This window comes from Gavialis gangeticus, unplaced genomic scaffold, assembly GCF_001723915.1.
Source record: "Gavialis gangeticus isolate Ggan-Ray unplaced genomic scaffold, GavGan_comp1, whole genome shotgun sequence".
In the NCBI taxonomy this organism is placed as follows: Eukaryota; Metazoa; Chordata; order Crocodylia; family Gavialidae; genus Gavialis; species Gavialis gangeticus.
The window spans coordinates 29,293,190-29,305,384 of NW_017729006.1; the positions used below are offsets into that span (position 1 = coordinate 29,293,190).

General features: G+C 43.6%; 1 protein-coding gene across 3 annotated transcripts in view; it reads right to left on the reverse strand.

The window, feature by feature from the left end:
* Positions 1-12,195, reverse strand: part of ELMO1 (engulfment and cell motility 1) — a 544,813-nt gene that overhangs the window by 380,794 nt on the left and 151,824 nt on the right. For all 3 annotated transcript variants that reach the window (XM_019509059.1, XM_019509060.1, XM_019509058.1), the window contains one exon: positions 998-1,167. In XM_019509059.1, the coding sequence (XP_019364604.1) occupies positions 998-1,167 (170 nt within the window). The remainder of the gene's footprint in view (positions 1-997; positions 1,168-12,195) is intronic.

Genomic DNA, 12,195 nt, shown 5'->3' on the forward strand with positions numbered 1-12,195 from the left:
TGTGTGGTTGGTGATTAAATTAAGCTAGGATGCTAAAAAGTAAATCTATTTAAAATTTTTAATTAAACCAGTAGAACTTGTGTTTGTAGACCAGCATGGTTTACACCAGTACAGAATTCTTCAGTGCAAACAAGGCCTTAGGGTAATGTAACTCCAGAAAAACTGATATTTAAGAAGTGGAAAAAAATCAAACCAAAATTCACTATAGCTAGGGTGAGAGAAGTGATCTAACACATCTACACAGGCTACAAAACAAGGCTGTTCTACAGTATTAGCTTCCTCCCAAGTGCCTGTGGCAGTGATGCTACATCAACAGCACAGGTAGATCTTGATACAGTAACGGCAAAGCATTAAGAAACACCATCTTTTAATGGAGGATCTCAAAATCCCATGAGAAACAGCATCTATTAAAACAGTAGTTAACATAAAGATGATCAGGCTGCTGGGGCAAATCTTCCTGTAACATCCGTATTAACAATAAATGTCTCATTCCTTTTCCCGTTAAAGCCAATAGCAAAAACTCATTTACTTTAATGGAACAGGATTAAGTCAATTAACACCAGGATAAAAGGCTGAGATTTTTTAAAATACCCTGAGGGGGTCAGGTGCCCAACTGCCACAAAATTCCAGCTAGCCTTTGTTCTTTACAAATCCCCAACCACAAAAGTTTTAAAAAAAATAGTTAAGAAAGAAGAAGAAAAGGAAAGGAAGTGGATTGTTAATGCTGTATTAAAGAGCATATATTTAAACAAAGTTATCTGCAGTCACCATTTAACAGCAGACTCCAGATGGAACTATTAACAAATGAGGGTGTGGGGGTTTTTGTTGATGTTTTTGGGACAGGGGTGGGTTTGGGGGTTTTTTTTTTTTTAATTCTAGGGGATGGCAGGAGAATAAGACCAAGTACTTTGTAAGGAAATACTTTAAGCTAAAATAAAGAGGACAGAGAAAACAACTATGCACTGAAAACAAATGACAGTTCAGACAACATACTTACTCTGTGCCACTTTCAACCATCTGCGTAAGGAGAGAGATACCATCTAGGTTTATAAATTCCTGGGCAAACGTAACATCCCGCGAGTAACTGGCTAAATCTTTCAGTGATTCTAATTTGGCATCCATACTAGAAGACTGGATCCTCTCGTGGAGCTGCTGTGCATTTTGAGCCTCATTGGAGACAGAAAGAAAACATAAAAAACCCACCAAAACCTTAGTTATAAATGTAACAATGAATACATTTATGCACAAATAGTAACAATCATCATACTTAATATTAAGAACGCATTTCCCCATAGTTCATGATAACAAGTGGTTAAGTAACACATTATTAGTTAACCACACATAATCTATGCATCTGTTTCCTACTTAGATAACCATCCATGGGTTACTTATAATATTTATTTAAAATGTATTTCCCACTATTATTATTTATTACAGTTTCTATTCTACAGTAGCTTCCAGGAACCCCAGGACCCATTTGTGTTAGCTAACATACTAGAAAACAGCCCTTGCCCTGAAGAGTTTATACACCCCTAAAATAACAATAATAAAGCTAGGGGGTAAATGGTGGGGGGAAAAAACCCAAGAAAAACAAAAAAAACAAAAAACCCAGGCATGGCAAAAAATGTAATCTCACCATAATTTGGACAATAAAAGGTTCTCCCAATCTATACTTATTCCATTCAGTGCACTTTTCCATCTCTTTTAACCAACAGAAATGCACTTAGATTCATGTATCTAAATTATATGCAGAGTATACATATTACTGTTTTCTTTTCCCTTCTCTCCCTCCATTCCTTTACCCCACCTCCTTCTGCTTCATTCTCAGATCTCCAGAAATACAAATATTCTCTATGTGGAACGTGGAAATTAATTCCTCTTACAGTGTGTGATGTTTATCTCACAGCTACCTTCATATTAGCTCAGTTTAAATATCATTTAAAATGTTTTTCCCTCAATGCTTTATTAGCACTCTTGCCAAATAGTTAATAAAGAGCTAAAAAAAAATTTTATTTAAAACATTACTATGCCCAAAATCCATATAAATCCATTTTGTTCATTTAAGTAAATCGTTTAACACACACCAGTCTCACATTTTTAGTTGATGCACTAAGTAATATTTGCCTGGCCACAAAGTCCAAAAAACTTCAACTAATAACAAACCAATATTTCCAATTGTGAAAGAGTCTTCTCTGCTTTATTCAGATTCCTGTACTATTCAGTTTCCTACTGCCCACTTCTGACGTGCACTGAACAAATCATGAATCTGAAGCAGCAAGCTATTAGGAAACCAAATTAATGGTAAGGTCTTGTACAGTTACTCTCTTGAATGGTATATTTACACTTCCTTAGCTAAAGGCAGGGAAGAGGGAAAAAAGGGAGAAGCTGCTTTGGCTGACAATTCATTTTCCATACAATAAGCCTTCTATATCCTCAAGGACAGCATGCTGTACCTTTTAAGATTTGCAGTGCAAGGTGTTATTATAACTGAACATTCTCGAACAGGGAAAATGGGAACTAATTAATGATAATAAGCACTTATACAAGTCTTTCTATACATGGATCAGAGACTAATTTATTAATGTTTATACAGTAAATGTCCCAACAACCCTGCCAGGTAGGCACGGATCATTACCTCTCATTTTCTGGATGACTAAATTAAAACACACAGAGTCTTGGTCTATATTTAAATAGGTTTTTCAAGCACAGATATGTCAGTTAGAAATGTAAAAAGCTGGTACCCCCTAACTGATATAGTTCTGAGCAAAAACCCTAAGCTGTAGACACAACTTGTGCCAATAAAAAGACATGGCAAATCACTTAACCTCTGGGTTGCCTTGCTGGTGAGACTATAATAGAAAAATCTCACTGAAGACACAACTGAACCACCACAAAACCCTTTTCCCCATATTGCTTATCCATTTCAGGTGTTGGTTTACCTTATATTGGCAAGAGTGTTCTTATAAAGTTGCAACTCTAACAGAGGTGTTCACCAGCACATGTGTACCAGCAAACCCTTTAAAGCAGGGTTCAGTATTGCCAACCCTACCATGTCAAAAATCATGAGAGAAACTTTTTAAAATCAAGAGATTTGGAATGTAAATCATGAAATGCTATTTTTGAAGTGTGTGCTTGTAGGGGGGTTATTTATGAAGGTGTGGGGGGCTCTGTGTGGGGGGGTTTAGAGCCTGGGGAGGGGGTGTTGCTGCACACCCTGGTAGATTACAGGGTACTGTGGGTCAGGAGTAAGGGGCAGCAGCAGGGCTTAGGGTACTGTGGCTTGGGAGTGAGGGGCAGACACACATACAGACACATACACAGACAGATGCACATAGACGGGTCAGGGCAGGCAGCAGGCAGCTTGACCAAGAGTACAGGGGTGTGCTCCCTGCCGCTGCACACACCATTGGGGAGGCATGGGGAAGTATGACCCCCCTGATTTGTCCATGGAGCAAAAGCATGCTGCTCACTGGTGCTCTGTGCCCTGCTGCCTTTGCCCCAGGAGCTGCAAAACACCTCTGGGCAGGCAGGGGACACGTGGTGTGGCCAGTGTGCAGCTCTGTTGCTCCTGGACGAGCCACCCACAGCTCTGTCACACATCCTGCCCTTGCCCCAGGGCCCCATTCACCCCAGCCCCTGCCCCGCTCCCTCCCTCACCATGGGGGCCTGGAACTGCCCCCTACTCATTCCCACTCCCCCCCTGCCTCTTCCCCTCCACAGACTTACCAGCACAGCACTGCTGTACATGCACCAGAAGAAAAAATCCCAAGATCTGATCTCTCTATCCAGAGATCATGAGTCAGAGTTAATTTGACTTGGAAGTTGGGAGTCTCATGATTTTTTCATGAGTTGGCATTAGTGAGGGTTTAAAGGCTGATATATAGCTGTCAGCTGGATCTGGCCTGCAGAGGTAGGCCATCTGGCCTGCACGGCTTTTTACTGAAGCTGCCAGCAGCCAAGGTGTTAACACTGCTGCTGCTCAAGCCCCATTACCATGGCTGCTGGAGCTGCAGTGTCAGCGCAGCCACGACACAAGAAGTAAACATGGGTGCAGAATTTAATGGTTTTAGTCATGCTGGCAACTAAAAATTGGCAGCATTCACCCTCTGGATGCTGGTCAGGCAAACATTGCAGATCCAGCAGCCACAGGGACAGGGACTGAATGGAGGCATTATTAACTCCTTGGCTGATGCAGAGGTACAACAGCCATGGCAAAAACTCTAATCAGCCAGATCTGGGGGTGGGTCTTCAGCCTTATGAGAAGCCCAGTGCTCTGGATCCTGCCCACTAATTCATGAGTCCGACATCCTGCTTTAAAGTACAAGCCAGTCCAGAGTTTAAGTGATTTCTCTATCCTATTCATGAAATCTACAGTTTATGGCAGAGACAAGATTGAGTCTCACAAGGGCACTTGATGCTCAAAAGCTTGCCCAACAGCTCTTTCAACTATATAGCTGAGCTAAACAAAACCATTTTTAAAAAAGTGTTGACATTTCCAGGACAACCACAGCTACAACAACACTCCAACCCCATTTAATATTTCCACATAAATCTCATAAGTACTTTCCTACAAAATACACCTCTGCCCCTCAAGAAAGAAAAGTTTTTGCCAATAGGAGCCAAATTGTCTATAATACTGTTATAGACAGCAATGTTTTAGAACCTGGCTCAGGTCTGAGAAAGACTGGTGGTCCAGCTGTTGCCAGTGCCACTGCTTCTCCTACTCCCTGGCTGTAGCATGGGCACAGCTCCCTGCTGCCTAGCCCTGAAACAAGTGAAGCCCCCAATGCTAGAACACTGCCAAAGCCAACCACAAGTCTGCATAATTATCTATACCAGTGGAGGCTAAACTTTTCAGCAGGTGTGACAAATTAAGGCATTTCCACCACCACCCCCACCTCCTGAAATCCCACTCTGATCCCTTGCCTGATCTGCTGTTCTGCTTTCTGCTGTACATGCTGATCTGCTCTTCAAGCCCTTCCTTGTGCTCCCCAAATCAGCTGCTGCTCTGCATTCTGCCTCCTCCCCAATCCGCTGCATGTCACATGTAAAAGCTGCCCATGCACTTATAGCATGTAGGACATAGACTGACCACCCCTAATCTATACTGTTTTATGTCTTTAGCACTAACAATTTACATCATCTGTATCGGGTGGGGGGTGCAAGGACTATCTATTCAAACAAAAGTTCAATCACTTCCTTTCTCACCAACCTTTCATTAAAATTTTCCTTCTCTCACCTAAGATTTCATACTATTACATCCACAAAGAAAGTCTAGTTGCTGGTGTGAATTTACATCCACTAAAAGCTCTCAAAATAACTTTAACTTCCAATTTCTTACCTACCACAGAATAGTCACTCTGACAGGTCTTCAATGCTTCTAAGTAATTCAGCTGGATGACATCATTAAAGCACCCTCAAAGCCAATTCTGATCACTACTGCTCCAAGAATAGGCACAAAACTACAATGTTACAGCTCAATCTGCATGGGCGGAATCAACAAGTTTGACAAAGATTCATAAATGCGTTTTCGACAGATGGTTGGTTTGCATGACTGAGGATAACCCCATTTTCTAACCAAGTTTAGTCAATGTAGAGGTGAAAAGTTCATGTATATTCCAAACCTACTATGACAAGATACCCTTTGCTAATGCCTCAGCAGATGTATATATAATGTGAACAAGATTAAACTACAGCTTTGTAAAGGTCAAAGGTGAAATCCTGGTCCCAATAAAGTCAACAGGAGTTGTGCCATTGATTTCAGTGAGGCCAGTATTTAATCCTAGGAGCAAAGTCCTTTCTAGATAGAGTAGCCATACCATGAGGTAACCTTTCTGTGATGCAAAGGTGGTTAAAAGTAGTTTTGTCTCTACAGATGAGAGCTCAGTTATATTCTAACTTTCATCTGTCTACTCCAAGATAAATACCCCATTAGCAGTTGTGCAACATTATGGTAGTGTCCTGGGAAGCTAAGTAATGCGGGGTACTCACCTGCAGCTTGGGATGGAGCCCATGTGGAGCGGAGAGAGGAACCCGAGCAGCTTGTTATCCGCCTCTATGTACAGCTGTGGCCGGCCGGTGACGTCAGCATCAGATGCTGGCCAGCGAAAATAAAAATGGTGGCCACTGCTGCGGAGGGGGCAGATGGCCAGAAGGCAAGGCTGCAGCTGACACCGGTAGCAGGGGAAGCTCCAGGGACAGACCTCGAAGAGACCAACAAGCTGGTGGCAAAGTTGGCCAGAGAGAGGAGCACCCCGTCAAAGACCCCTGCTGGGCACTGGAGGAGTGAATGGCTGGCTGAGGGAAAGGGGATTGGAGGCAGCCCCTAGAGCACAGCAGGACTCAGGTGGGAGTGCTGGGACGGTGGGGTGTGGAAGACAGCATGCCGAGAGGCAAAGACCTGGGGACAGCCCGGACGGGGGGTTGTAATCAGAACGGGGTCGCTGCTGGGACCAAGGAGGTCAAGTGAAGGATCGGAACGAGGCCTGGGGGCGACAAACAGAGTGTAGAGTCCTTCCTTCTCTTTAAGGATCCAGGGACGGGGAATAGGTGGTGGGTTGGTGGAGGTGCACTGGTTTTTTTTTGTTGTTGTTGGACTATCCCAAGCTGGGGCTGAGTTTGGTAGGGGCGCTCTTGTGCTCGGGTCATAGGGAAGCCCCCAGGAGCGGCAATAGTGGGGGAGGTTCCCTGTGGGATGGGAGCAAAGAGTGAAGTGCCGCAGGAGTGGGCGAAGCCTCCCGTCATAGACTTCTGGACACAGAGTGGTGGGCGTTATCTGCAAGGAAGGCAGCAAGATAACGAGGCGGCCCACTGAAGGCGGAATGAGGCTGGGTTGTAGGGGTGGCGGAGCCCCATGAGCAACCGTCGGGCCTAACCCGGGCCACCGAGGGACCCGCTAACTTACCCTGCCCACTGCAGAACACCAAGACGTGGCAGACAAGAACAGGGTTGGCGATGCGGAAGGAAAGAATTACCACGACAACAAACCAGCCCAGAAGGTGCAAGACATCCGCCAAGAGACCAGAGCCTCCAGGAAGCGGCTAGCTGAAGACCAGCGGTTGCAGGTAGATTTCCTGGAAAACCTCAATGATTAAGAGGTCAAAAGATAAAGTCTCTAAGTAGGAATGCTTAAATGCAAGTCAATGAACAGCTCTGCAAATCAAGCATGTGCAGAAACCCATAACCCTTTTGCCATCAAAAAGAGAGTAGAACGCATACTGGCAGAGTAGATTGTGATTAAGGAATATACACCTGGCAGCACAGTTTGGGGAGGAGGTAAGCAGCTAACAGTGGCAAAGGAACAGATTAAGGACAAGTTTATGGGGTAACAAGAAGAGTTTCTACAAGTATGTCAGCAACATCCCTGAAATGGGGGAAGCAACCTAGTAAAAGATGATGTGGAAAAGGCTGAAATACTCAATGCCTTTTCTACCTCAGTCTTCACAGGAAAGGTCAGCTACCAGACCACTGCACCTGGCAGCACAGTCCAGGGAAGAGGATTGCTGCTGAGAGTGGCAAAAGAACAGGTTAGGGATTATTTAGAAAAGCTGGACAAGTACAAGTCAATAGGGCCAGACATGATGCACTAGAGGGTGCTGAGGGAGTTAACCAATGTGATTGCAAAGCTGCCGTCCATTATCTTTAAAAACTCACAGTGATTTGGAAAGATCCCAGACAATTGAAAAAGGGCAAATATAATGCCCATCTTTAAGAGAAGAAGGAGGATCTGGGGAATTACAAACTACTCAGCCTCACCTCAGTCCCTGGAAAAATTATGGAGCAGTTCATCAAAGAATCTGTTTCTAAGCACTTGGAGAAGAAGAAGGTGAATAAGAACAAATCAGTCATGACTAACCAACCTGATTGCCTTCTATGATAAGATGACTGCCTCTGTGGATCTAGAAACATCTGTGGATGTGATATACATTGACTTTAGCAAGCCTTCTGATACAGTCTCCCAAAACTTCCTCACAAACAAACTAAGGAAGAATGGACTGCAAGGTGGATAGAAAACTGGGGATCATCAAGCTCAAAGGGCTCAATGTTGAGTTGGCAGCTGGTATCAGGCTCAGTTCTGGAGCCAGTTTTGGTTAATATCTTCATCAACGACCTGGAAGATAGGATGGAGTGCACCCTCAGCACCAACCTAGGGGGACCGTAGATACAATAGAGGGTAGGGCTAGCACTCAGAGAGACCTCAATAAATTGGATGTTCAGACCAAAAGAAATCTTATGAAGTTCAACAAGGACAAGTGAAAAGTCCTACACTTAGGATGGAACAATCCCATGCAACAGTATAGGCTTGGGACTATTGGCTAGGCAGCAGCTCCACAAAAAAGCACCTAGGGGTTATAGTGGACTAAATAATACAGTGGAATAAGCTGAATATTAGCAAACAGTGTGCCCTTGTTGCGAAGAAGGCTAACAGCATACTGGGCTTCATCAGGACGAGTGTTGCCAAAAGATCAAGGGAAGTGATGATTACCCTCTATTCAGCACTGGTGAGGCCACATCTGGAGCACCATGTCCAGTTTTGGTCCACTTCCTTTGTGTTTTGCTCCCCCGCTACACAAAGGATGTGGACAAATTGGAGACAGTCCAGCAGAGGACAATGAAAATGGTTAGGGGACTGGGGCACATGATTCATGAGGAGAAGCTGAGGGAACTGAACTTCTTTAGTTTGGAGAAGCAAAGACGGGTGGGGGGGTGTTAATAACAGCCTTCAGTGACCTGAATGGTGGTTACAAAGAGGATGGAACCAGATAGTTCTCAGCAAATAACAAAACAAGGACCAATGGTCTTAAGTTGCAGTAAGGGAAGTTTAGGTTAGATATTAAGAAAAAGTATTCACACCATGGAGGTAGGTATTAGAACAGATTACCCAGAGAGATTGTGGAATCACCATCCTTGGAGTTTTGTAACACCTGACTAGACAAAGCCTTGGTTGGGGATGGTCTTGCTTTGATGATCTAGTTGGGGATGGTCCTGCTTCGAGCAGGAACATCTACTATATGACCTCCTGAGGTCCCTTCCAACCCTAATTTTCTATGATTCTATAAAATATTTTTCTTGTAAAAAATATTGGTGTTTGTCTCACATGGCACTCTGCCAAAGGTAATGCTGGCCACTGTCATTATGTGCCTGTTGGAAAACACTTCCCATGCACTCTCTGCAAATCTCCTAGCTCTTGTTGCCATAGTGCTCATATGTGCTTATGGAATGTACAGTCTCACTTATGAATGTATTAAAAAAATGAAACCCAGATGATGCATTTTCTGAGTGGTAACCAGTGAGTTCTTTTAATGATTTATAATCCATCAGTGGATGGACAGTAGAGAACACAACTCATTAAAGAATAGTACAGCTGGCTGCCAGGTCTGCACTTATTAAAATACCATCTAGGTAGGAACAAAAAATAAATCCTTTCTGACTGGGAAACATAATGAGGGGAATTAGCATGAATAATGCTTTTAAAATTAAGTGGGGATTGTAAAAAAAAATAATAATAATAAACTTCCCAATTTAGGAAAGGAGGACAGGAAGCTGGTAAGATGTTCTTTGTCAAAGCTTAAGTATTTCAAAAGGCCTTCAAGAGTCCTAAAATGCCTCTTCAGTTTTGGCTGACTTGTTCCAAGGACAGCCAGGAAAGGCTGCTCTGTCTGAACTGTGATACTTAAAAAGAGGGGTAGCTTGGCAGGGTAGTCTGATTAAAAGAAAGAAATGAACCAATTTAAGTTCAAGATGGGTGGTTGCAGAGAAAACCCTTCAACCCTTTAGAGGTTAGGAACCTTGAAGTTATCCTACGAAAGACTCCAGTGACTGCCACTGATAAACAGCATTACTGTACAGAGCCCAAATCCTCATTCCTCTAGCAAAGAATTCTTTACTTACCATACAATCATGAAATACATCTGTATAGAAGAGGAAGACGAAGAGTGCTGGGCTTGGAAATAGGATTTTGTAAACAGTGTCACATGCTAACACGTTTGAGGTGAAATGCTTGACCCAACTGTGAAAATGCTCACTGAACTCAACTGGATCAGAATTTTACCCTTTGTCTTTCAAGATATAACTGCAAAAGAATTAAGTAAAATGTGATTTAAGCCTTTCAGCATATTACCCAGATAAATTTAGATGCATCATGTCCATCTAAAAAAATAAAATCTGAATGGCTCATCTCCCCGAAACAAAGTTGTGTATAGGTTATTAAGGACTAATACATGAACTAACCAAGCAAGAAAATTTAGTGTTAATGCTACTACTTCATCAGTTACCCAACCCCAGCTCACTCCAGAAAAGACCAATTGATTGGACATCCCATCTCATTTTTACTATATGCAAAATAGGTCCAACAATTGACATAAGACTGGTTGGCACCTTATGCTAACCAAGCAGTGAGATTCTATTTCAGTTTGCATCACCATTAACAAAATGGTTAAGATTTTTTATAATAATAGCTAGCAATCAGAATGTATACATACACCGACCTATATAAACATAATCCACAAAGCAGACTTTGTGATATTCATTATTTTATAGTTTTTAAAAGGAAAAAACTGGGGTGGAAGAGAAAAGATTAGATCAAGGTCACACAGTGAATGAGAGGGTAGAAGCATTGAAGAAGTAGCTCATTAGCACAGAAAAGAATATGTGTGTTTAAAGGCATTTCAGCAACCACCTTTTTTTACATTTATTAAAAAAAAAGGAACACACACCGAGGGCATGTCCACACATGCAAGCACGTGCGCTTGCAGCAGCTTAAATAGAAGTGGTGCAAATTTGAGCTGGGGCTTTTTGCTTCAGCACATGTGCCTGGACGTGCACTTCAGTGTGGAGCAAATGGTGCCATTTGGGGCAAAATAACCCTGCCTGGCTCCTCTCAGATCTTCAGCCAGGGGGAGCTAGAGCCCGGGGCCAGTATCTGTGCTGTCCCCAGCAGTACAAAAACCTGCCCTGGCAAGTAGCTCAGGGCTACTCACTCTCAGGAGCTTCTGGGGCCCAGCCAGTTGGTACTTGGGGACACTACCCCTTGTGCCAGCTGGACTGCTGAAGCAGCCAAGAGTTCCCTGCACCCTTTACCCACGGCAGCAGTCTGGCAGTGAGGGCTGCTGCCTGGCTGTGACCTGCTGTGCACCTGCCAGACCTGGATGGGGACTGTACAGCCAGTAGAGGCATCTGCCCCTCTGGGCGAGCTGCCAGTGGGCTGTGGCTGCAGAGTTGGCCTCTGTGCAGCACTATTGCCATGTGTATTTCCTGCCTGGCCATCTGGACAGCTATCACCCAGAAAATGTTCTGGGCATGGTGGCCTGATTTGAACTGTCAAAGCGTGTCCTCCTGGCCTCATCTGGCCAGGAGGTCAGCCACCTCCAGTTGGGTCCACGGTGCCAACTCTGAGCAGGCAGGGTCCTGCTACTGGCCTCCCTAGCATCAATTCTGGTGTTTCCCTATTGGAAAACTGAAAAGGCCCTGTTAAAAAAAATCCCAGTCACTCTGTAAAATACCCCGAAATCCATGTTCCTCCACAATTAAAACAAAAGACCATTATAAAGAGAGAGAGAGCGCAAGACAGAGACAGCAATCAGTTGGGCAATGTTTTATTGATATATCTACAGTGTTAAAGCAATGTGGAACCCCATCCCACCCCAAACTTGCAGGTCGGGGAACATTTTTTCATTCCCACATGTGCCTCTTGACCTGTCTCAAAGGGGTTTGAGATGGGGCAAGAGGCACGTGTGCGCTCATCTGGACGTGCCCCAAGAGGTTTTATTTCTGTAAGATTTAATTTTATTTAATTTTATTAAGATTTAATTTTAATTAATTTTGTTAGAGCAGGGGCAGGCAATTGTTTTGGGCAGAGGGCTGCTTACTGAGTTTTAGCAAGCCATTGAAGGCGACATGCCAGGCAGCCAGGGGCAGATAAATATTAATTTTCTAAATTTTTTAGGGGCCCCGCAGGCCAGACAGAATGGCCTGGAGGGCCACATCCAGCCCTCGGGCCGCATTTTGCCCACCCCTGCCTTAGAGACTTGAAAATGAAGCTTTTACCTTAACCCTAAGACAAATCTCTATCCATTCATCACACGCAGGCAGACACACAAAATAGCGTATTGCATTTTATGATAGTTAATCACAATTGCCAGTATAGCTGCCTTTAAATAATTAGTTCATTATTAAATCATACAATCTGAAGCCTTG